Source organism: Dasypus novemcinctus, chromosome Y (assembly GCF_030445035.2).
Source record: "Dasypus novemcinctus isolate mDasNov1 chromosome Y, mDasNov1.1.hap2, whole genome shotgun sequence".
Lineage (NCBI taxonomy): Eukaryota > Metazoa > Chordata > Mammalia > Cingulata > Dasypodidae > Dasypus > Dasypus novemcinctus.
This window is the reverse complement of record NC_092216.1, coordinates 7049859-7076083: the sequence shown is the minus strand read 5'-3', so window position 1 is coordinate 7076083 and position 26225 is coordinate 7049859. Positions and strand designations below refer to the sequence as shown.

The 26225-nt window shown below is 45.4% G+C and overlaps 1 protein-coding gene across 8 annotated transcripts in view; it reads right to left on the bottom strand.

The window, feature by feature from the left end:
* The window catches only part of LOC139438383 (steryl-sulfatase-like), a 219234-nt gene that overhangs the window by 145910 nt on the left and 47099 nt on the right, over positions 1–26225 (bottom strand). For 4 of the 8 annotated variants that reach the window (XM_071213488.1, XM_071213491.1, XM_071213489.1 and 1 more), the window contains exon 2: positions 20770–20907. The exons of the other annotated variants lie outside the window; for them this stretch is intronic. In XM_071213488.1, coding sequence (XP_071069589.1) covers positions 20770–20907 — 138 coding nt within the window. The remainder of the gene's footprint in view (positions 1–20769; positions 20908–26225) is intronic. 8 annotated transcript variants of the gene reach the window in all.

Below are 26225 nucleotides of genomic sequence, written 5' to 3'. Positions count from 1 at the left end.
AATGCCCCCACATCACATCTCTTCTACCCTCTCCCTGCCCTCAGCAACTGCTGTGGCCACTTTCTCCACCTCGATGCTACAATTTCTTCTATTACTCATCACAATAGTTTTATAGTAGAATATCAGTAAGTCCACTCTAGTCCATAGTTTATTCCTCCATCCTGTGGACCCTGGGATGGCAGTGTCCACTCCACCTCTATATCAAGAGGGGGCTTAGACCCCACATGGATGATGGATGCCATTCTCCTGCCTGCAGTTGTAGGCGCTCTTGGCTCCCTGGTGCGGTGGTCAGCCATCGTCACCTCCCTGTTAGCTGACCTGGGTAAGACCAACGAACCAGAGAGTAGGAGTCGCAACTCTGCTGAGGCTCAGGGCCCAGCTGGCACCCACAGAGCTCTCTACACATCAGACCAGAGTCGGAGCATGCCCTTCCGTGCTGACCACTGCCATCTGAGCAGAGTGGACACCAGCCGGCAGGCCCGGGGAAGAGCCATCCGTTTGCTAAAGGCCGGCAAACCATTTTGCAGAAGCAATTCCGGAGGCATTAGTCATGCTTCACCGGGCAAAGGAAAAGGCGTTGGGGCTGCCACTCACTTAGTCTGTGAAGGAGAGAACGGGCTCTGCCGCCATCAGGAGGCACAGCTAGGACCAAGCCCAAAGCCAGAGGCCAGGGGCTTCCAGGAGCTGCCAGGCTACAAAACGTGCAGCCCGTCCAGGCGTGTCCTTCTGGGCACGGAGGAGGCTGGAAAGCCCCATCTGTTGCGGCTATTGCAGAAGGGATTACTTCACGGAGACGAAGGGGGCCTGAACAAAACACCTACTGTCATTGCCCCTACTAGAAGTTTCCACCAGCCCCTAAGCAGACCCGTCCTGTAAGAACCGCAGAAGCAGAAAGGGGAGATATGCCAACTGAGAAAGAGGCAGCCGAAGGGGCACCCTGCGTCACCTTGGCATTGCGTCACCACCATGCCCCTTGTTCTGCCTGTTAGACTGCGGGTGAGATCTCCCGATTAAAAAATAATAATTAAAAAAAAACAACCCTCCATAGGAAGATGACAATTAACAAATAGTTTGGCAATGGGATTTAATTATGGGTCATTTAAGTGTTTTGAAACAGCCATAAAAGCAATTTGCATCTTACTAATTAGCCCCATTTATAACCCCCTCAAACCTTTCCTTGTTAAGCATTGCAAGAAAATCATTATAATCAATGGAAATTACTGAGCAACAACGCAGTTAGGAAACAAGTACACAGCAATCCTTGTTGGAAGGATACAGAAGAGGCACAGATAGCTCTTGCCAACTTCACATCTCCTTTATTTCAAGGTTAAGAGGCACCAGCAAACAGATTGGAACATGCATCGTCTCCGTGGCTCCTCCAGCCTTCGCCCTAAGTTGGGGAGATGTGGACTGGTGATCCAGGAGAACGCTTAATTCCTTTGCCCTCCATACATGCTCCTTGCCCAGTGGGAGTTGCCCAGGCAGCATTGCACGACGAGCCGCCCTCGTGGGAGCAGGGCATGCCCAGCCAAGTCTTGGCACCCCTCTTATCTACAACTTCACCTTGCAACTTGGTTCCGGCTGCTTCGGCTTGGCATAGCATTCCTCAGAACACGCCACAGGGCTCTTCCGTGTGCCCAGCTGGGGGGCACACTCTCGTGGCATGTCCCTTGACTCTTTCGCCCCTCATTGCTCAACAAACACAAAAGGAGCAAGAGGTCAGTGGCAGTTTGAAGCTTTAGTGAACCCCAGAAAATCCTGTTCTCAAAGCTGACCCGTTCCTGAGTCTGTGAATCGATCACAGGTGGGAGCTTTGGATGAGGTTACTTCAGTTAAGGGCGTTTGTTAGATGGCATGACCCAGGTGGGCAGAGAGGAAGCCACTTTAGCCAAGAAGCTGAAAGCACGGGGACCTGGAGGGGAGAATAGAGATGAGTGGACATGGCCTGATGATTGACGACCCACAGCTATGCATCTTCTGATGCTGCCTTCCCATGCCTGATGGCCCACAGCTGCAGCTCGGGGAGACAACCTCTCTGATGAGGACTTGGACACTTGCATGGCCTCAGAACTGTGGACTTTTAATCGAATAAGTCCCCATTGTAAAAGCCAACTCACTTTGGGTACATTGCTTTGGCAGCATTTCCTGGGCATGATTGAGTTATGATTGGGGCTTTGATTGGGCCATGTCATTAGGGCACTAAGTCCCCACCCCTTGTTGGGTGGGGACTCACAGATAACAGGCATGGCAAAGGACAGAGTTGAGGGTCCTTAATGTTGGAGTTTTGATGTTGGAGTTTGATTCTGAAATCGTAAGCTGGAGTCCCAGGGAGAGAGACAGAGCCTTTCACCTGCTTGTCTACAGATGACCTTGTGAAGAGAGGCAAAGCCTAGAGAGCCTCATAGTCGACAGCTGACATTGTGGAGAAAACAGGAGCTGAGCCCAGAGGAACCCAGGGAGCCTGAACCCTCGCAGACATCGGCAGCCATCTCTCCCACACGTGGAAATAGACTGTGGTGAGGGAAGCGACTTATGCTTTATGGCCTGGTATCTGTAAGCTCCTACCCCAAATAAATACCCTTTATACAAACCAACCAATTTCTGAAATTTTGCATCAGCACCCCCTTGGCTGACTAATACAAACTAAAGGTGATTAGGTTGAAACCACGCCATTCAGACCAGGTTAGCTCTTGGGCAAGGAGAGTTGGGGTCCATTTCACATCTGGTTTTAAGATAAACCTTCCTTTCCTGTGTGAAATCATAAAGAGTAGGGGAGCACGGAGCTTGGTGAAGCAGCTTTGCTATCTGGCATCCGTAGAAGGCCAGGTGGCCCTTCACCAGCATCATTTTCAATAAATGTGAGGCAGGTGGCACCTGCTCCATTTCTTGAGATGTCAGGTCCATAACTGCCAGGCCATGGGACAGGTAATCCTATACCACACTCACTTATTGCAGTAGACATCTCTGAGCAGCTTGAAGGAGCAATGTCCTTCAGTCTGCTTGCCACAAAAGCGACCTCCAGATCAGCAACTTCCATTTCCCGTCGGGGCTACCGGGGAAAGCTTAGTGGGTCTAATGAACGGGTTGCTGCATTCCGGGGCAGAAGGGCCCCATATAAATCGAGGTCCCAGCAGGAAAGAGAAGACACGTGCAAAACAGATGAACCAGAGGCGAGCTGATTAAAAAGGCAGTGGACAGTGGTCTGGGCAGGAGGGGCGGGGTGGTCTCCAATGCTGGAACCCCCCCCCCCAAAGCCCAAGGTTTAGGGGAGGGGTGTCCACAAGAGTTGCTGAGGACCCCTTGAGGGGGCTGGGACGGTGAAATGCAGCCTCTCCCAGGTGATGCAGCAGGGAGAGGACACTGGGGTGAACAGTCCACCCTGACTCTCCCCGGCTCTGCTCTCTCAGCTCTCCTCGGCCAAACACAACCAGGGCCCCAGGGCAGGCATGCCCACTGCTGTCATTCCAGTGGGCATCCTGCAGGGCAGGCTGGAGGGCAGTAGGGCAGCTTGGAGGGGCAGATGTAGGGAATCTCGTCCACCCCCTGTCCCTGCACTGGGCTGTCACCCTTCGCACGCCCTGGACAATTGTCACCTCATGACAGGACAGGTGCTCTTGCCCCATTTCAGGCTCCCTTGTGAGCTGCCCAGCCTTGGAAGACATGGCGGGTGGGTTGGACTTGGCTCTAGAACCCGTATCTCTCCATACCACGTCCCATGAATGGGCAAACTCCTTTCACTTCCCAGCCTGAATACATAGCAGGTGGGTTGGACCTGGCTCTAGAACCCGTATCTCTCCATACCACGTCCCATGAATGGGCAAACTCCTTTCACTTCCCAGCCTGAATACATAGCAGGTGGGTTGGACCTGGCTCTAGAACCCGTATCTCTCCATACCACGTCCCATGAATGGGCAAACTCCTTTCACTCCCCAGCCTGAAGGAAGGCTTCACAAAGGAGAAGGACTGTCCTTCCTAGAGGTAGGTTTCCATTTTGGTCAATTGGAGAAGCTAAGGCCACTGGCAGCATAATTCAAAGATTATAGTGCACAGTTGATTGGGACTTGTGTAGAAAGAGAAGACGACCTAGAACATTCTAGAAAACGTTTCACTAAGATAATGAGATCATAGAGAAGTCCTTTAAGAGCTAAGGCTAAAAACTGCTCATGTCATCAACAAACAAATTAGGTAACAACCAACCAACAACTTACATAAACACTTGTTAAAGCCAAGATGCTAGAATTTGGAAGGGGAGTCGGGTTGAGGACCAAAGGCAAATTGGTCACAGAAGGAAAAGTAACAAGCTACCTCAGACGGTAGTTGCATAAGGTTCCTTTCCTGAGGTCAGAAATAGATACGCTTTTTACATACAAAAAAGAAACGTTAAGAAAGTTGGATGTCTATGGAAACCACTTTAGATTCTATCCTTTCCAGTAGCAACCACTTGAGTAGAAACTTAAATAGCAAGCACTGAATTTAACGCTGATTACAATTCAATCATGCCAATTCATTAAAGTACAGTACTTGATAGCAGGAAAACAGTTTAAGTACAATTTAGTACAGTTTGTCATCATTTACACCAAAAGGAAAGATCATGGCTTCTATGTATGTAAAATAAGAAAGGAGGCTGGTTATCTCTAAGGTAATAGGTGAGGATCCATGGATATCCCAAGGCAAGAAGACGCAAAGTCAAGTGTAAGCATTATACAAAATCTGCTATAAAAATAGCAAACCCTTAGTGAAATAAAGTCTGAGACCCTAGTCAACCTTGAGACATAATTCTTTCCTAAGCAATTTTTCATAATAAACATGCCTTGATTTTATTATCATAATAAAAACACTTAACAGAAAACACAACAATTCTTTTAAAGAAAGCAAAAGCGTTGCAAAGTATGGAAAACTCTTGACGTCATGGAGAGAAAGAGCTTAACACCCACCTTTTTTAATGAATGTTTTTTGTATTTTGTCAGTCTGTCCAAATGCTGCTCCCGCATTTACTTGGGAGGCAAAGGCATGGTTTTACTATAAAACAGGAGGGAACAGTTTGGGTTCTTTGCTGCACACTCCAAGAGCATCCCATTTGAATAGCTCCTTGCCCAGCAGTTCTATAAACTCCAAGAGGCCAGGGAAACAACCTGCTCCAACTCCAACTACCAACCCACACTTAGGAGAAGTATTAATGGAACTCAGAGAATATTGGTCATGAATTCACATGTGACTATGTCATAATTTTACAGAGATTGCGTAAGCTTGAACCTGCATACGTGATCAACTAAATTATTTTTTCCCTTTAAATTATAGTATCATTCTTTGGGTCCCTGTTCATTTCTTGACCAGCTTATCATAACGAATGAAGTCACAAAAATACAATGAGTGAGTTTCTTTGTAAGTAATGATTCTTCTTCCACTAAAGCTCGAATTTGGAAGGAAACTAGTTTGAACTCTACACTTTTTTCCATACACCAATAAGCCTGACTATTTATATTACGACTAATATGTTTATATCATGAATGTATTAATATTGGGGCTTGGTTGTTTTCAACACCACCTACAAAACCTTTCTGTGACATCATTTAGAAAAATTAAAACTTTAAAACTTAGTATTTATGAATTCAATCATTATGGAAAACTGCCATTCTCTTCCTCTGCTTCCTCAAAGTGTACAGAACAGATAGTTCTCGGCTGAAGTATAAAACTTAACAGTTTCCCCTGTCCTGTACTTTCTAACAGTGCCTTCATTGTTAGAGTTTGCACACCCCATGGAACCAGGGGAAGGCAAAGTCCAGGGCCCCTGACTCCAATGCGAAGGTGAGCTGAAGACAGCATGCTACTTGTCTGAATAAAACGCAGCCCCTGGGTAACATGGCAAAATCCATCAGCAGCTCAAGGAAATGTGCTGCTTTGCCTGAGAGAGCAGGTGTAATCTCTCATGAAAATCTGAAGCCATTAAAATGGATGCTAAGAAGAGCATCTCACACTCGCTTGTCAAACCTCAAATGATAAATTGTTTTCTCTGGTAACCACTGGGTCTAAATTACATGTCTAATAAAGTTACCAAAGAACCCTTCAGCATAACTTTGGTTAGTGCTTCCTCAAATTTAAGACGTATATTTTATTCACATAGGGAATAAACATAAATATTTATATTATAAAAAATAAACATAAATATATTTCATTCACACAGACTTTTATCTACTGCCCTTGGATCTTAGAGTTCTATGTTTGTAAGGAGAAAGAAGGGCTTTAATTATTGATAAATGAGACAAGAATTTTGATCAAATGATTAGGACAAACCATTTGAAACAGCCCTTTTGGTGGGTCAACCTGACATTATAAATTGCCATGTTGTATTGTCACATGGCTCAACCTAAATTTTAGACCAACGCTAAATACCAGGGAGCCAGGAGCTGGAGCTAAGATGCTCACTCTCTGATTCTAGTGACATTTGTCTCTATTTCCTTATCTGTAAAAGAGGGCTCAACTAAGCATACCACCTTACAGAGGGGCTGAGAGCAAAGAAGAGCTGGGAAGGCAAGATGGTGGGTGGACCATCTCCTTTGATGCCATATCCCACTAAAATTCTAATAAGGAAATTTGTCAGATAGGCTAACCGAGCCGGGCAGTGGCGAAGAGAAAGAAGTTGGTGGCAGGTAAGAAATGCCCACTGGTTCTGGGGGAGTGGGAGGTGGATGCTGGAATGGAACTGAGTGTAGCAGTTTGATATTATTGATGAATTCCAAAAAGAAATATTGGATTATGTTTGCAATCTGATCTGTACCTGGGCATGACTGAGTTATGATTAGGGTAAAAGGCATGGCCAAGAACAGAGATAAAAGGCATGGCCAAGAACAGAGTTGAGGGTTTCTGATGTTGGAGTTTGATGCTGGAGACTTAAGCTGCAGCCCTGGGAAGTCAGCACGCAGAGCAAAGAAAAGCCAGCCCCGGGAAGAGAGGAAGAACCTTGAACCCAGAGAAAAGCAAGCCCCAGGAATGTAGGAACCCAGGAAGCCTGAGCCCTCGCAGACATTGGCAGCCGTCTTGCTCCAAGTAGACTTTGGTGTGGGAAGTCAGTTATGCTTTATGGCCTAGTATCTGTAAGCTCCTACCCCAAATAAATACCCTTTATAAAAACCAACCCATTTCTGGTCTTTTGCATCCGCACCCCTTGGTAAGCCAGCCAGAGGGATAAAAGGATCCTGAGAGGAGATGCCCCCTAAGGCCCAGAGCCGGGATCCACACGGGTGCGGCAGGATTGGGTTCTCCCTGGACTGTGGTGCTGGGATTCGGCCCCATTCTTTGTGTGCTCGCCCAGGACAGCCTTGGCTTGCCCTCCACTTCCCTAAACTCTACACAGCCTTCTCCCAGACTCTCCCTGCCTCTCGCCCTGGCCTTACAGAACCTGGAGAAAACCCTCTCCCCTGGGCTTGCCCGGGAAACTCAGGAGACAAATGCACACCCCCCACAGTGGGCCCTGCCTCTGTCCTCCAGGACTCTTTCGCAGGCTCGCTCCAGAACTCAAATCTCCCCTGCCATCTGCTTCAACACACTGGACTTCAGATTCGGTTCTGGTCTCTCTGCTATGGCCACAGCCTTCTGGTCTCCCCTCCTCCCTTGCACCTCACCTTCGGGAAACTCGCCCTTGCTTCTTGCATAGGGTCCGGGGGGATGTTTTCTGAGGTAGGGCGCAGGGATTCTCTAGGAGTCAGGAATCTCTTCCTGCAGAGGACAGATGGCCCCAAACACAAACACTGACCTTTGGACTGTAAACGCAAAAACTGCATCGGACAACGAGAAGCAGGCCAGGAGCTGCTGGAGCAGGGAAGAGAGAGGAAGACGTGGAGCTGAGCTTGGAATAAAGGGCAGGGCAGCTTTGGAAGGGCTGGGAATGGGCTGCAGGAAGAGCCCTGGAAGAGGGAGAGGGGAGCGGACCACCGCAGTGGGGGAGGGTCTTACCGAGGGTGCAGTTAGGACGGGTTGGTTCCATGAGGTGGGGGAAGGATTTCCTGGGCTTGCGATTGGGACCCCTTGGCGCAGGATGTTTCCCTTTGCGGTCATTAGGCGGCTTGGAGACAGTGAGGGCTTGGAGAGGGGGAGGGGAATTAAGGACTGCCCAATTAGGAGGCTCTAGGGCACCTGGGTGGTGTCAGGACCAGGGTGAGAGGGAGAGGGGAGCGGAGGTCAGGGCAAGATGGACAGTGAGAATAGTGAGGGTCAGAAATGGTCACTTTTCTTCTCATTTCTGCAGTCTGAGTTATTTTCCTCTGCAGTCCCACAGCCTCAAGATGAGTTTCAAGGTTGTCAGGACAGGGGGCGGGCACATAATCGGGCAACAAGCAAGGCCAATAGCTTGGTCAAGGGGAAGACAGACACACAGCCTTGCTCAGGACACAGCAGTGGCCAGCCCAGCCACCCAACAAGAAGGCCCTAGTCTGAGCCAGCAGGTGGCACATGGCCTTGACTCAGCTTGGTCAAGGGGAAGACACGCAGCCTTGCTCAGTACACAGAAGTGGTCAGGCTAGCCACCCAACAAGCAGGTCCTTGACTGAGCCATGAAGTTGACATATGACCTTGACTCAGCTTGGTCAAGGGGAAGACAAACACACAGCCTTGCTCAGGACAGAGCAGTGGCCAGGCCAGACACCCAACAAGTAGGCCATCGACTGAGCCATCAGTTGGCACATGGCCTTACTCAGCTTGGTCAAGGGGAAGACAGACACACAGCCTTGCTCAGGACACAGCAGTGGCCAGGCCAGACACCCAACAAGTAGGCCATCGACTGAGCCATCAGTTGGCACATGGCCTTACTCAGCTTGGTCAAGGGGAAGACAGACACACAGCCTTGCTCAGGACACAGCAGTGGCCAGGCCAGCCACCCAACAAGCAGGTCCTCGACTGAGCCATGAGTTGACACATGGCCTTGACTCAGCTTAGCCAAACCTTCCTCTTTAAAAAAAGCTGACACCAAGGATGAGGAGACATTTGAAACAAAGTCTCCAGCATGAAGGCCAGTGAGCAAATGACCTGAGCATATGGGCACACATGCATGTGACAGAGGCTCTGGGAAAAAGAGAAGAAACAGAACTTCTGGAAATTCAGTATCTGATAAACGAGATAATTCAGCAAGATCAAGTTGAGGAACTCTCAAAGGAACAAGAAAGGCAGGTGATTGATAAGAGGAGAGAAAATATGTGAAAATTAAGATCTCATACCTGGGGTGTCCAACATCCAGCGAATAGAGATTCCAGAGAAAGAGAGAAAGAGAGTTCACAAGGGTATACATTACCAAAGAACAGGTTTTTAGAATTGAAGGACATGCATCTCCATATTGAACGAACCACTGGTACCCAAAAAAATGAAAATATTCAGATAGCAAAGCATGTGGTCATAGAATCGTATAATACTTAGAGCAAAGAAAAGATCTCACATGTTTGGGGAGGGGGGGGTGAAAGGAGTTCAAAGGGGAGGTGATGGGTTACATACACAAAAATAAGATCCAGAATTGCTTTGGTTTTGCAACAGTCACACTGAATGGTAGAAGACAATCACGCAAAGTCTCCAAAGCCCAGATGCAAGTATTCTCCACCTGGAGTTCTACGGCAGCCAAACCACTGGCCACAGCTTCACTAAGCTTGACTAGAGCCATTTGCACCATGAGCGTTCACTCTTTGCAGCTAAGGGAGCAGTCTCTGCCATATGCTGTGGAGAGAGTAAGTTCATGGACAATGGACACCACTTCCAGTTGATGCCCTCTCATAAACAAGATCCCAAAAGAACCATGGAATGGGGTGCCACTTGTAGCTTGGGGGAACAGTGAACAATGGTGACTACTAACTACAACAATGAAGTTCCCATTCCTTCTCTTCCTCACAGTGAAACCAAGACATTGGTGCCAAGGCAGTGAAAACCTCTCTTCTTCCAACGTCAAGGAACCAGAAAGCAAGTTACCTGTGCAGAGCGTGAAATTCACCCCTCTCTACCGAGCTGGCCTCCATCACCAGACACTTGCCCAAGGCTCTCTTTCACTGGAAAACCGTCCACGGTAGTGTTTTTTTTCTTCCTTTGTCCACAAGGACGACGAGGCACCACCCACGCCCAGATCCATGAGTCCATCTGGGAGAACAGACAACAGAAGCTCTGCTCTCGAAAAGAATCAAGGGTGGAAAACATGTGTGGGACCACAAAGCAGCTCTGAGGAAGTGTATTATCACTATCTGTGATCTTAGAATGGGAAGAAATACAAGGATTTGGTTAAAAAGATCGAAGAAGGGGAAGGGAAGATGAGACAAGGCAAATCAGTAGGGGAGAAATCAACATCCAAATAGTGAAAAGTGACAAAAGATAAATTGATGAGCACAAAAAAATTATATAAACATTAAAAAGTGTTCGGTTTTATGAGGGATCAAACAACTGGAATTAAAACAAAAAGCAGTGCCTAGCATATCAATGGGGGCAAATATTATGACACGATCACACTGAATCTTGGAAAAGACAAGGTGAAAGGAAATATTTGTTCATTGATTGTGGAAATGCAAGCTGGGACAGCATTTGGAGAGGACAATATGGCAATAGGTATCAGGTACCTGAACATTTTCACACTCTCATTCAATGTGCCATGTCTAGGAATTTATTCAGGAAAATATTCAGACACATCTCTTATATAAATGGCGGTTCCCAGTAAAGTTAGTTAGAAAAGTATAAAGCCTTGAGAATTGGAGAAAGTTAAATTAAAAATGAAATATTGTACAGTCCTTAAAATGACTATTTTCAAAGACTCTCTTGTCATGTCAGAAAGTGTCATAGTATAATTTTAGTGTGATAAAACCAGATTTCCACTGTATATAGGCAAAATGATTGCAAATTAAAAAATAAAACTCCATACCTAGTTCTTTAGGTATGTACATTCGTATATGAATTAGAACAGGCATATACATGATTAGAAAGACAGCACAACTTTATTCATGATTATCTCTGGGGCAAGCAGTTTTGATAGGAATCTTTATTTGAACCATTATACATTCTTGTATTTTCCAAATGTTCTGCTTATTTTTATAATCATAAAAAAGAGCCTGATGAGTATAATTTAATCAGATTGTATTCCTGCTGATAGTTACATTTACAAAACTCCTCCAACACGATAATTTGTCCTAATAGGAATAAAAAAGAAAATGGTCCTTAGCTTACAGTTGGCCTGAAGAGACCCTAATTTGGAGAACTTCAATTTGATGAGCTCTGATTTTTAAATGATGATGATCTGTCAAATACGTGCAGCTGGCCCTTGTCACAAAATCAGAAGGAAAAAAAAGGTCTCCATTTTAGGGAAATCTTATGAAGTCTTTATTCTTTAAGAAAAAGTGTGTGGTGCCACTTAATAAATCCTTGCTGCTTAAGACCTGAGTTAACACAGATTTCTAGGCTTTAGAGTTTTCCTGTTTCGTGGAAGAAGCCTCTGATCACCATAGCGCAACATTTGAGATTGCGGTGGCAGACACGCCGCAGCTCTGAAAGCTGCTCTCTAGCAGGACTCTGCCATCCTCAGCAGTCAACAGCTTGATTTCTTTATCACTGCCTTTTTATGTGTACATCATGCTAGGGAGAAGAAAAGAAAACACTACCACGGAAGTGTCTAGCGAAAAGGCAGGGACATAGGGACGGTAGAGTGACGGCTTCCACTGTGAGCGCCGTGAAGTAGTCCTAGAAGCAACCAAATCCCAGCGACTGGGCTTGCGGGGGCTCGTCCAAGCTGGGGACACAGGCAAGTCCCGTAGCCTGGGGTGGTCCTTATTGAGAAGAATGCATGTGAAGAGCAAACTGGGGGGAAGAACGTCCTTCCCGCAAGTCCACCGTACCCCAGACTAGACAGAACGCGCGTCCTGAGGACGGCTGAAGTGAGATCTTTTCCAATAGGTGAAGTTTGCTCCACTTTTTAGTTATTGTCATGATCCATTTGACTTCAATTCTGAGCCAAAGAAAAGCTCTGACTGTGTGTGTGTATGAAAGAGAGGAAAAGAGGAGAGGCTGTGAAAGAGAGGAGAGGCTGAGGAAAAATCCATGACATTGGCTGGCTGGTTTTATTTTCATTTTTGTTTTCCCCCTCTTTTTTTCTTTTGTTGTTGTTGTCATTTTTGTTGTCATTTTCAAGCTTTCTATTTTCCATGGACCTTTCTTTGCTTTCCATGACCAGTTTTTTGCTCGTGCTCCTTATAATCTAGTTATCATTTACCAAATAGTTTCATGTTTCCTCTCTCTCTCTTCAACTCACTGGATGGCACTTGCACCTTTATTTACCTGGCAATGCCAGTTATAGAATCTATACACACACACTCGTGTATATACACATATATACGTGTATATCTTTTTAAAAGGAAATCAATACTGGGTGGTATTTCATTAATGGAAATAACAAACCATATCTCCAATCTATGTGTGGATGTTCTTTTTTATAAATGTATTAATTTATTTATTTTTTTATTACATTCAGAAAATATGAGGTCCCCATATATCCCCCACCCCCCTCACCCACTCCTCCCCCATAGCAACAATCTCCTCCATCATCATGGGACATTCATTGCACTTGGTGAATACATCTCTGAGCATCGCTGCACCTCATGGTCAATGGTCCACATCACAGCCCACACTCTCCCATGTTCCATCCAGTAGGCCATGGGAGGACAAACAATGTCCAGTAATTGTCCCTGCAGCACCACCCAGGACAGCTCCAAGTCCCGAAAACGCCTCCACATCTCATCTCTTCCTCCCATTCCCCACACCCAGCAGCCACCATGGCCACTTTCTCCACGTCGTGTGGCGGGTGATCCGACCACACAGAGGCGCCTTTGAGATCGATATCAACATGAAAACTAGGAAGGTGCAATGACTGGTTCAACATACACAAAGAAAGGGACTCCATTCAAACTAAGAAAGGATGTCAGTGGGTGGCCAAGTGGAGCGCATATGGATTGCACACTTCCATCGTGGACCGTGGGTTATGGGGGGCAAAGGGGAAAAGGGGTTCTTGGCAAGAAGGCACACACATTGGTTTCTTGGAGACTCCTTTCCACCACTGCATCCACAGACAGACAGGAGTTCAATTTGCCTCTTCCCTCTCCCCCTCCCCCATCTTTTCCATGCTTGGTGCCACAAATGTCCAGACAGAGGAGGTGAAAGAGGACATGCTCACTTCTTTCTTTGTGGAAAATACCCTGTTCCTATTCCACAGTCCTGTCTCTTGAGATGACAATGTACAACACGAGGTTATCAATTAAATCAGGAAGGCAGAGGAGGCTAAAGCATTTCTTTACCTCACAGACACTGCAGCATGATTTGAGGTTTGAAAGTCTCGAGTTACAGGACAGACTTTTAATATTTCCTGAAAGTCTCATATAGCACTTTATTAAAATATCCTAGTTATTGGATGCTTTCCAACAGTATGAAAGAGCAAAAACAAAAAAAAACGCTATTTAAATGATATGTTCAAATGATTACGAAGACGACTAGGGATGGAAGATTGAACCAGTTCTTTACTTTCCGAATGAAGATGACTTAGAATAATGTTTGAAATTAAAGGACACTGTTGTTCATGAAAAATGTTTAAGTTCATAAAGGTCTTCCATGCTCTAAATGTGCAACAGCTGAATGGGAAGTCAAAAACCACTTTTAGTGATCCTTATGATAGTCAATACTATTAAATGAGCTCAACACTTTTCTTTGGCACTGGGATGGTAACATCTGCAAAACCCAGGAAAGCTATTAGGCAATTTCCTATTCCTAAAAGAGAGAAATTCCTTTAAAGATAAATTTATTCTGTAGTCAAAGATTTGTTTCCCAATAATTGGTCTGATACTTTTAAAAAGCAGGGAGCAGGTGTAGCTCAGAGGTTGAGCACCTGCTTCCCATGTATGAGGTCCCAGGTTCAATCCCCAGTACCTCCTAAAATATAAATAAATAAGCAAATAAGTAATTAACCGAAGACCTGACATCTGAATCATTATGGTAAAGATGGATTAGATGTGCACTTGATCAATTCCTTAGTTTTAGGAGCTGTAACCCCTACCCCAAATATTAGAATCCTGAAATAAAGTACACAGATGGCTACAGTCAACTGCCTGCCCATTCATCTCTAGTGAAATATTATACTATTCATCTCCTCAGTCTCTGGAAACAAAATACAAAAATAGAGGGACTCCCAGAGAGTAAAGTGCAATTATAAAAATTTAGAATTCAAAGAAAGCAGCTAGGTTTTAAATTATGAAATCAGAGACTTATATTAAATGATTAAGTCCCATTATTTAATCAAATTTGGGAGTTCATTTAAATAAAAACAAAGATATGCCTACCACACATTAGTGGCTGATTATTATTTGAAAATTAGAAGGCTGTGCCTCCAAATTATAAAATCAATCTAATTACAGACATTTTATACTGAAGCAGGCTGAAGAATCTGAATTTGTAGCCTAGATTACTTCTTGATTGCCTTCAAACAATATCTCATTTTATACCTGAAATCTGAATAACAGACTGTCTTTCCATAGAACTCACTCCCTAAAATGGGGGAAAAGTCATCAGGAACAGAGCACCTCACATTCCGTATAAATTAAGGAACCAGTGTACATCTTACAATTACTGTCGGCAAGCCATCCAAAGGTGGAATATGGCAGAAAACACATGTACCTTGAGCTTTAAACTGCATTTCTGTCGATAAAGAAAAAAAACCTACTTGCTTCTGCCAGGAATCAGATGTTTTCACTATCCTTCTGTTTTCTCGTGTAGATGTGCTAGAGATAATCCTTAAAAGGCAATAGGTCTCACCATGGTTGAGGATATAAACTTAACAGGAAATGAAGCTTGAGAAAGCCCAGATAAAGTAAAGGCCATTCTTTAAATGAAAGCTTAGGCGAAAAGAATTTTTTTTTTTGCCTGTTACTGTCTTGCCTGGTTGAAATCCAATGAATATTCTTCATTATCAATAGGCACATGATGTTGCAAACCTTTTCTTTTTTAATTCACATCTTCAAGAATTGACCACTCAATAGCTGCTAATCCTCTTTGGTGCCGTTGAGAGAGTAGGGCAATTGTCTACTCCGTGCCCTCTGAGCTTGCAATGCGCTCCTGAAAGCCAGTATTTATTGCAGTCTTCAACACCCCGTCAATTGTGCAAGCTGCAGCTGGGAGGAGCGGCAGGAGCGCACCTGGGGCAGGAAGGACGGTTATCCAGCTGCAGAGGTGGGAGGACTAGGTCAAAGTGGATGCCTTGGCGGCGGACTTGGCCCAGTGGTAAGAGTGTCTGTCTACCACATGGGAGGTCTGCGGTTCAAACCCCGGGCCTCCTTGACCCGTGTGGAGCTGGCCCATGCGCGGCGCTGATGCGCGCAAGGAGTGCCCTGCCACGCAGGGGTGTACCACGTGCAAGGAGTGCACCCCGTAAGGAGAGCCACCCAGCGCAAGTGCAGCCTGCCCAGGAATGGCGCCGCACACACGGAGAGTTGACACACAAGATGATGCAACAAAAGAAACACAGATTCCTGTGCCACTGACAACAACAGAAGCAGACAAAGAAGAACACACAAATAGAGACAGAGAACAGACAACCAGACAACCGGGGTGGGGGGGGGGGGAAGGGGAGAGAAATAAATAAATAAAATAAATCTTTTAAAAAAAAAAAAGTGGATGCCTTGAGGGCCGGAGAGCAGGGCCAGTAGGGGATATGTGAGTAAGGCATTGTGCTGGAAGTGGAGTAGGAGGCAAGGGGCATCCCAAAGCAAGGTCCTGGGGTATGTAGATGTTGGAGAAAATACGACGCTCACTGGGACACAGAGACTGAAAAGACTATAGACAAAGAAAGATTTCATGAGATGCTCTCCCAACTTCAGCCCACTCCTGGGAGCCGGGAACTTGAATTTATACAGAACTTTTCTAGGCGGGGGAATGATAGTTTGTGGGAGGGAGTCGAGGGTTCGAGTGAAGTGCAGGGGCCAATAGGTGGTGAAATTTTTTCCTGATAGTGACTAGGAGATAGTGGGTTGGGGAGTTACGGTTTCTTGGCATGCTGCAGGAGCAGATGTTTCTTTGTTCTGTAGAAATTTTATCTCCCTTTGATATGTAGGTAGGGAAGGTTTCCATTTCCCTTTTCTCCCGTCTCTATGTGGTTTCTTTATGTGGGGAAAGTGCCATGCCCTTGGACACGTAGGCTTATAGGGGATGGGGTTAGCCTTTCCCCAGGGCATATCAGGGGAAACTAAGCTCCAGCTTAATTATTTCAAACCCCTAACAGTAGAGGAAGAGAAGTCTCCCTCCCCTGGGGGATAGGAAAGGTAGGTTTTGATGATGAAGGGTCTCCCACACTTGGGGATAGGAAGACAGGTATAGATGATGAAGGGTCTCCCACATCTGATGGGAGAGTTTCATTTCCTCCCAGTGGGGAGTCATTGAAAAGTTCAATGACTTCCTGCAATAGAACTCTTGGAATCTGAAAGTAATTTCTTCCAAGATGAACCCCGTGTCTGTTTTGTTGTGAATCCCCACGGCTAGATACAAAGATGGTAAGGCAGCTAAACCGTGTTTAAGACTTGGCTGAAGCCATCAAGAAGCCCTATTTCGTTTTTACATCTGGGACCCCTCGTGAATTATTTAACTTCCTTGAGTGTCAAAGAAGTTATAGGAAGGAACGAGGAGAGAAGTCAGTGGTTTTCACTGTTTTTAGTCACAAGAATATAAGGAAGTCAAACATAGGTGAAAATCCTCATTGCTCTGTTAGAAGTGACTGATGCCCCTCCAGGTCCAAGGAGGCTCCCAGTAGCAGCCCAAGAAACCCTCAGGCTCCCAAGAACAGTCTGCCAAGCACTGCAGTGGAAGTCTACGATTCCCAATGCCTCCACCATAATAGATCTAAAGATTGCACATCAGGTCTTTGGCTGGACCTGTCCTCCAACAAATGGACTATTACAACTCTAAAGAACTTTTTCATGCTATTCAAAAAATGCAGAGCAAAATGATTGTTCTAAATTCCCTTGCAAGGCATGCTCTTGTCGAGAAGGAGCAAGGCAGACTTTGTTCTTGCTACAGAAAGATGCAAGGACCTTCAGCACCCAAGTTGACCTTGCTTTGGCAACAATTACGAGCTGTCCTCCCGTTTTACTCATTAATCATTGTGTGTTCATGCGAACTCTGTCCTAAGTAATAGCTGAGTGGAAGGAATTGGGAACATTCGGAAGGCACTGTACAAATTAACAAAGGCAAGCTCTGAACTTAGCTCTTGACAAAAACCTACCCTGGGCAGGACACTATATAATGAAGCTGCTAGGAAAGCTACCACTGCTTAATAAATAGCATGCAACAGGGAAGCAGGATCCATCATCTTAGGAGTTCCAGGACGACCTACATGAGATGGTGATCCATCAAGCCAAATGCCCCGGCACCTCACAGAAGGCATCCCTCCTGATTCAGATAAAAAAGGGCATGTGACAGTGCACATACGAACTGGCCCCGCAGAACACAGAAAAAGGCACAATCAACAGGAGAAAGCAAGATACAACTTCTAGGTATCATTTTTCCATGAAATTTTTACTTTGAACATTTTCAATCTTAAAAAATAGTTGAAAGAATCAAAAATGAACATGCATACACTCCTTCACTTAGAGTTACTCACTGTGTACATGTTGGCTCATTTCTTCCTCCTCCTTTTCTTATTTCCTTCCTTCCTTCCTTTTCTCCATGTGCTTCTTATCACCTCCTGTCAGGAGGTACCTGGCCCCAGGATATCCAACTGTGGATGGTCACTTGGCTAAGGGTACAACTTCCAGCAACCTCAGTTTCTCCCCACAACCTACCTCTTTATTGACACTCTCGCCTTCAGCTTCTTTCTGAGACAAAAAACAACCTTACCTCTTTCGGTTGGGACAATTACCTGGACTCGAATACCTTGAGTCTCGTCAAAAATAGACTATCTCGGCCTTTTGGCTAAGATCAAGTGTAAAAATGGACTTAAAAACCATGGATATTTGCTGCAGTAAAATATCTTCATTAAAAATTTACAGTTCACGTGAAAAAACCTTTTCATCACTATCAGGAGATAGAAAGGAAAAAACAAAAACACAAAACACTGATGATCCTATTATATACTTAGACCAAGCAAGCCAAGAGACTAATGGCGGGTCTATAAATAAAATGACATCAAGTGAAAAGGAAAGTTTCATTGTTATTTTTTCCATAACAAAACTATATTATAGAATCAAGAAGAAATGAGAAAAAACAGACAAGATAAAAGTATTTTCTTGATTATCTCGAAAGTCTTCACCTACTTAAAGAGAGTGAATGAGATTGATAAGCTGTATTCAAGAACCCTGAATTCTAAATTGTAGAACACATTAAAATACCCCACTAGGATGGTTCTATGTTGGTAAGATAAAATGGATACCGTTATTAGGTATTTAGGAATAGACATTTTAGTCTCCACCAAAAGACTCCCACTTTACATCAGAACATTAAGAAAGGATAATGAATGCGCCAATAGTTTATCATGAATAAATCATGAGCCTTCTCAGCCTCCTACTTTTAATTAGCTACTGAGTCTGTCAATGTTTCCTGAGCTGGTCTAGCTGGGTCTAAAGAATGTCAATCTCCCCTTTAGACTGAAATGAAACAAACCAAAAAAAAAAGGACTCAGAACATTTCCCTGCAAAATGTACAGTTGTTTTCCAGAGGAATAAAAATAAAACTCTGCTTAGCAGGTGCTTAAGACTTTGAAAGCTAGGTCAGAAATCCAAGCTGGCTCCTGCATTATCAGTGACATGGGGAAATAAATGATTCTTTAAAAATCCTGGAAAATTTGCTTCTGAAACAGAGAAAAGGAATGCACGACCCTTTTAAAGAACAAATTACAGACATCGCAATGGAAAATGAATCTGTTGAGCTGCTCAGCCCTGAGAGCATACATGAGCTGAGGCTTTAAGCCTTGAGGATGTTCTTGCAAGGGGGAGAACCCTTTGCTGTGGGGTTTCAATTTAACAGAAAATAAAAAATCCCAAAAGGTCCTTAGCTTTTCATTTTAATTCTTAATCTAACTGCCATCCCTCAAAGTTAGGCCCGTTGAGCGTTCTCGGAAGAAAGAAGACGAAGGTCATATCTGCACAGCAGTGCTCCAAAATGTGTTCGCCGGGTGCCATGTGTGTGCCACAATGATGGGGGCGGTTGTTGGTGTGGGGGGGCCGGGGGGTATACGGGAACCTCTTACATTTTTTAATGCAACATTTTTTGGTGATGTATATATCTTCAAAAAAATACAGTTTACAAAAACGATGGGTTGGGGGGGTGGGGAGCAAGGTATATGGGAACCTCAGGTATTTTATGTTTTTTTATGTTACGTTCTTTGTGATCTACTAACTTTAAGTTAAAAGTGTAAAATAAATAAATAAATAAATAAATAAATAAATCCTATAGAAAGAAAGAAAGAAAAGAAAGAGGAAAGAAAGAAAAGAAAGAAAAGAAAGGAAAGAAAGGAAAGAAAGGAAAGGAAGAAAGGAAGAAAGGAAGAAAGGAAGAAAGGAAGAAAGGAAGAAAGGAAGAAAGGAAGAAAGGAAGAAAGAAAGAAAGAAAGAAAGAAAGAAAGAAAGAAAGAAAGAAAGAAAGAAAGAAAGAAAGAAAGAAGAAAATGAAGTAAAACTTTTGCCTTCCATTGAACAGGGCTTCTCAGGGGGTACCATTGACATCTGGGGCTGATGACCCTTGGCCTGTGTGGTGTAGGGTGCTCTGCTGTACCCCGGCCCTCTACCCGTACATGCCAGAAGCACCCTGGTTACAACCACCCAACGTGGTGGTCACCGCCAAATGCTTTCCAGGAAGCACCATCGCCTAGGTGGAAAGCACCCTCCTGTCGTCGGGAGAACCTCACCAAACCACCTGCAGCTCTCACTTCAGCTCTCGCGCCTCCCCTGGCAATGTTCATCAGCTCTTCGTGCCATCTTCCCCCACAAGAAGGGCATCTCCTACTCCTCACTGCCACCCTAGGGCGCAGGGGTTCCCATCGTCATTGGACGGAGGAGGAAAGCGGGGTGCAGGGAGCTTAGCAAGCTGCCTGTGGACACCTGGCCAGGCTGGGATTCTCTCCTCCACAACAGGCTCCAACAGCCTGGACCAACATGCACCAAATCCCTCTTCTGAAAGCACCTCGCATCCGCAGCCCTGACCATCTGATGCCTGGATGCCCAGAAGCAGCCCGGCGTGAGTTCACAAGCGCATGGGTTCAGGGGGATGCAGGCTGCATGGAGAGAAGGGGTCTAACAGGGCGTTTCCCCTACAGCCCTTGATGGAACATGCTTCCCTTGTCCTGTCCCATGTACACACACACACACACACACACACCCCTCACTGGAAGGAGGCACTGTTGGTAAAAGTGGGGAGCCTCCTGGGCCGACAGGTCTACCCCAGCCTACCCGGGTTTGTAGCCTGCCAAATAGACGCTCCAGGATCTGCAGCAATCCATTTAGAAAATGCCCATCCTGCTATTCCTCAAGACCCGCCACATCTCCTGCCACGTGCTTTTGATTTTTAGACTGTGCTCCCGGCACCCTTGCCTGGTACGGCTGGTCTCCCATAGCAAACACGCCTTTCCGATATGCCTTTCTGAACTAAAGGGACAGCCAGATGGTGCCACGTTCTTCCTCTCCCTGCAACGATAGGAGGCTCAGAACGCCCCTCTCGAGGTCAGCGGGAGCAGACAACACTGCCGGGTGACACGCACGTTGGGTGACCCGGCAATGACACCGTCAGAGTGGCACTTACCCTGACCACAGCTTGAGACGATCCTTGGGCAGCTGTCCTCCAGGGGCTCTTAAGTCACCGAGGTGACCATGTGCAGATTCTGCAGGCAGCGATGGGCGTGGCACCCGGTAGAGGGGAGCGGGGGGCATTCGGCTCGTGCTGGGAATTCAGTCAAAAGAAGACGGAGCAGGTACTGAGTGGCCATAGGCTCAGAGATGCCAATAAAATGAGCTCTTTCTGGCTTCCTTTTCCCGCACTGACCCTCCTCCTAAGCTCTCCCTAACTCACAGGCATCGGCAGGTCTCCACTTACTAGTCACCACCTCAGAGAAGCCTTCCATGATTACCTAATAAAGCACGCCTCCCCATGACTATCACTGCACCTGTTCCCCCCCCCAAGGATTTATCACTCCTTGCAATTATATGTATATTGATTATCTTCTTGATATCCATGCTCCCCCCAGGTCTAAGGGTCACAAGGGCGAAGACAAGAGCCACAGCAAGCTCTCAATAAATATTTCAAGAGCCGAGATCCCAAACTCTGGCCCATGGGACCAATCCATCCTGTCACTTATATTTTGTACAATCAGCAAGCCGAGAATATTTTTATTTTTTAAATGGTTGGCAACAAGTTCAAAGATGAACAGTCTTGGTGATACATTGAAAGTATCTGTAATTCTAATTCCCAGGCCCATAAAGAAAAATTTATTGGAAAACAGCTGCACCCATTTCCCCATTTCCCTATGTCTTATTATTTATGGCTGATTTTGTGCTACCACAGCAAATCTGTATGCCCCATGAAGCCTAAACTTTTTACTATCTGGCCCTACTGGAAAAAAGTTTGTTGACCACTGGGGTAGGACATAACACATGAATCTAAAATGAGCACAAAAGAAAACCAAAAAGATGACTTTGAATCTACTGAAGAACTTACATTTTCAGGTGTTGACATTTAGACAAACATGAATGTATCTCTTGAAACAACTCACTAATGCATACATCAATGGTTTCTGCTTAAAAGTACAAAATATAATCCCACTTGGTAAATAATACCCACAAGAGAACATCAAGGTAGAGAAAAGTTATTATCCTATGGATTTTTGTGAATCTCACTTTAGTAAAATTAAGCTTCCAGCAACCATCTCTTAGGTTCAATCAGTATCCTAGAAATGTTATATTTTTCTACACAGAGATGGCATTTAAAATCATCATCAGGGGAAACGGACTTGGCCCAGCGGTTAGGGCGTCCGTCTACCACATGGGAGGTCCGTGGTTCAAACCCCGGGCCTCCTTGACCCGTGCAGAGGTCCATGCGCAGTGATGATGCGCACAAGGAGTGCTGCACCACACAGGGGTGTCCCCCGCGTAGGGGAGCCCCACGCGCAAGGAGTGCACCCGTAAGGAGAGCCGCCCAGCGCGAAAGAAAAGTGCAGCCTGCCCAGGAATGGCGCCACCCACACTTCCCGTGCAGCTGACGACAACAGAAGAGGACAAAGAAACAAGACGCAGCAAATAGACACAGAGAACAGACAACCGGGGGAGGGGGGAGTTAAATAAAGAAATAAATCTTAAAAAAAAAATAAAATAAAATAAAATAAAATCATCGTCAATCTTCTGGCACAGCTCTTCACACTAGATTCTCTTGAAATGGGATGGTGTGCCACCAACATTGACCCTTGACCTCCCACCAGGGATAGGATGTTATCTCTTGGCCCAGTCATCTTGATGTCACCTTTCATGGACGTGGGCTTCAACAATTGGAAAACTCCCCTTGCGAGGGAGGGAAGATCCAAAACATTCTTTTCCCTTCTCTTGCCCAGAAAATAGATTTCTCTTTACAGAAAATACATTTTAAGGTATCAGCATGGAAACCCTCCGCCCCCACTTGAAACTCTGTGCCCACCAACCCCAGCGAATAATGAAGAGGACGACACACATCTAGAGGGATTAAATCACAAAGGCTGTCACAGCAGTACTGCTGCTGAGAGCTTAGATGTGCAGAATGAAAAGAGCAGAAAGAGAAACCTAAAGGACCACTCTGGCAGGTGGCTTTCAAAACAGGATTAGTGCAATACTCTCCCAGGGACAACTGGGTCCCCAGGGGACATTTGGAAACGTCTGGGGATGTTTTTGGTTGTCATATCTCGGGGAAGGCGTGCTCCTGGCATCAAAAGGGTGGAGGGCAGGAAAGCTGCCCAATGCCCTATAGAGCACAGGACAGTTCCCTCCTCAGAGGATCATCCTGTCCCTAACGTCAATGGTGCTGAATTCTGCAAACCCTGCACGAGTCCGCGGGTCTAAAACAGTGCAGCGAGTGTGATCATAAAGATGGGCAAATTGGCCAGGGCGGTGTCACACCCAGTTTGTTGAAACATTTACACCCTGTAACTCGTAAGGGGGATCCCCTCCTACTATGGTCACTTATATGAAAATAAGTCTCTTCAGGTAAAAGTTATAATCCAAATGACAGTCATAGAACAAGAAGATGGAAGCTCATCAGGGCAACGTTGCTTCGTTATGAGGAACTTACACTGTGGTTGTGTTTGTGAGTTCAAAAGGAAGAAACCTTTCACTCACCCTTCCTGTATCTATTTATATAATTGTCATTTGCTTATTCATTTTTTGAATCATTCCTGATTTTCTCCCATGGCTTTCTCCAAATCAGGTTTCAGCTGTACCATATAGAAAATGACAGTCATCTAAGGATAGCACTTTTTGTCCATGATTCTAAGACCCCAAAACCTCTGGAAACGAAAGTATTTTTATACCTTTCATTTTCAGGGGGAGCAAAATGCCACCTGAACTGACCTGGGGCATCAGTTTTTTCTCAGTCCACTAGCCCTCTGGATTTTGTTACTATTTTCTGCTTTGTTGTGATTTGGGGATTAATTCAGCTGTGAAAATGTCAAAAAGAGCTAAAGTTACCCAGTGAGCAACAGAGAGAAAACAAATGCTGTTTGTCACTATCAATAGCCTAGGAAGTGGAGCTATTGCAGGAGTTTGATCAGCGTGTCTTGGAGAACTCTTATTTCAAGAAGATGGTGTAGGAATCACTCCATGTATGATTTAAAGAAACAGGTCAGTTGTTAAAACTTGACCGATCCATTTGCTGGACTGACACATTTCCCATTTTCACACAGAAGAAAGCTGGTCCACCTACTTGGCCATCAAAGCTCCCAGAACATTCCATGCAGAAGTAAACTTTGAAGGCAAGTAGGAATATTCAGGTGATTGATGGAAGGAATTCAAGGAGCTTTGTAAAACAAAACACTTAGGAAATTCAAGGTGAAACAGCATCTTGTGAAAAATAACTGTAAGGTTGATGAAGTCGCAGAGATAAACTCATTGTTGAGTGCTGTGATGTGAGCCCAGATTTCAAGGGAGAACTTTGGCCCTTTTTTCCCAGCTGCCCAGCAGGGCTGATGATGGATGGTGGTCAGCTAAGTGCATCTTTGAGAACTGCCCTCCGGCCAAAGAGAGCCGCTTTCTCAAGGTGATGTCATCTCCCAGGGGTGGCCTGCAACATCGATGGGTTCCTAAAGGTCTCCCTCCATTGCTTCAAGGTGGGACAACTGGTGGGCCCTCCCTGCTCCAGAGTTCCCTCTACCATGGACTGAGGCCTTTTGTGGGACTACATGGAAGCTCAGCTGCTCCTTTCATCTCCTTCTCCTTTCTTCGCCCCCTCTCAAGTGTTGACCCTGAAAACATGGCCCCCACAACCTCCTGAGCACAAACCTCATCTCTGAGCCTATTTCCCGGGACCTGGCCAAAGACAGTATCTAATGAAAGACTTTCATCCTGAACATATATACCATGCTGATCAGACAGCCCCATATTGGCCAAAGCTACCACCCTAGAGAAACCCTAACAAGGGCCAATGAGAGGGCACTGGCCAGCAGAAGGTCTCCAAGCTCAGGCGGCCTCAGGTTCACCATTCTTGAGTACATCAGCACTTCAGATAAATGCAGGATAGAGGTGGCAGTGATGGAAATGAAGCCCAGACAATGGAAATGGGCATGCAATTTACCTCATTGTCAATATGCAAGTAAGAAAATCCTGAGTAGTTCAATAGTATGCAAGATGACCAGAAGAAAACTGTGAAATCACAGTTTCTGGAAAACTGACCTGCATGCTCCCCCTACCACCACCAAGCACAAACAGTTATGTGAAACATATTGTTTTAAGTACTTAATTTTTTTAATGGTTTTATCTATTTTTTAAATATTACATTAAAAAATATGAGGTTCCCATATACCTCCCACCCACACACACATTCCTCCCACATCAACAACCTCTTTCATCATTGTGGCACATTCATTGCATTTGGTCAATACATTTTGAAGCACTGCTGCACTGCATGGACAGTGGTGTACATTGTAGTCTACACTCTCCCCCAGTCCACCCAGTGGGCCATGGCAGGACATACAATGTCCAGCATCTGTCCCTGCAGCACCACTCAGGACAACTCCAAGTCCTGAAAATGCCCCCACATCACATCTCTTCTTCCCTCTCCCGGCCATCAGCAGCTACTGTGGCCACTTTGTCCACATCAGTGCCACAATTTCTTCCATTACTGATCACAATAGTTCCACAGTAGAATATCAGTAAGTCCACTCTAATCTATATTCTATTCCTCCATCCTGTGGACCTTGGGATGGTAAGTACTTAATTTTTTTTTATCAATATAAACTCTACAATAGGGCCAAGGAATTTTGCATTCCACGAAGAGCCGATAGCCATTGTCTTCAACTCTATGTCTGTTGCCAGGACAGCTTAGGAAACCAAAACAGACTGTGGTAGGTAGAATCATGCCTTCCGCCTAAAGATATCCACGTCCTAATCCCTAGAACCTGTCAGTAAACTAGGTTATGTGGCAAGAGGGAATTAGGTTTCCAGATGCAATCAAGGTTGCCAATCAGCTGACATAAAAAGAGGGAGGTTATGCCACATCATCCTGCCAGCCCAGTGTTATCACAAGGGTCCTTAAGAGTGGAAGAGGAATGAGGTCTGAGGCAGGGAGACATTTGAAGATGCTACATTCCTGGCTTTGACGGTGGGGGAAAGTGTCACGAGCCAAGGACGGTGGGCAGTGTGTAGAAGCCAGAAAAGGCAAGGAGACAGAGCCTCTCCTAGAGCCTGCAGAAGGGAACCCAACTTTGCCCATGACTCAAATGAGTCTTCTGATCTACAGAACCATAAGACTCTGCTGACCGACAGAACCGTAAGATCATAAACTTGCACCATCGTAAGCCACGAAGTCTGTGGCCGTTGGTCACAGTGTCAACAGGAAACAGAAGCACTTCCTGAAAGAGCTCAATCTTGGGACGTGCTTTACACAACTGCAAATGCCTGCAGTGGTGTGGAGAAATCAACCTTAACAAACGTTTGGCACAGACTCTGGGCTACGACAAGGTTGGAAAATGAATGTGCAGATGAGGACTTGGAAGATTCCAGCTTACTAATGAGAAAATTATATGA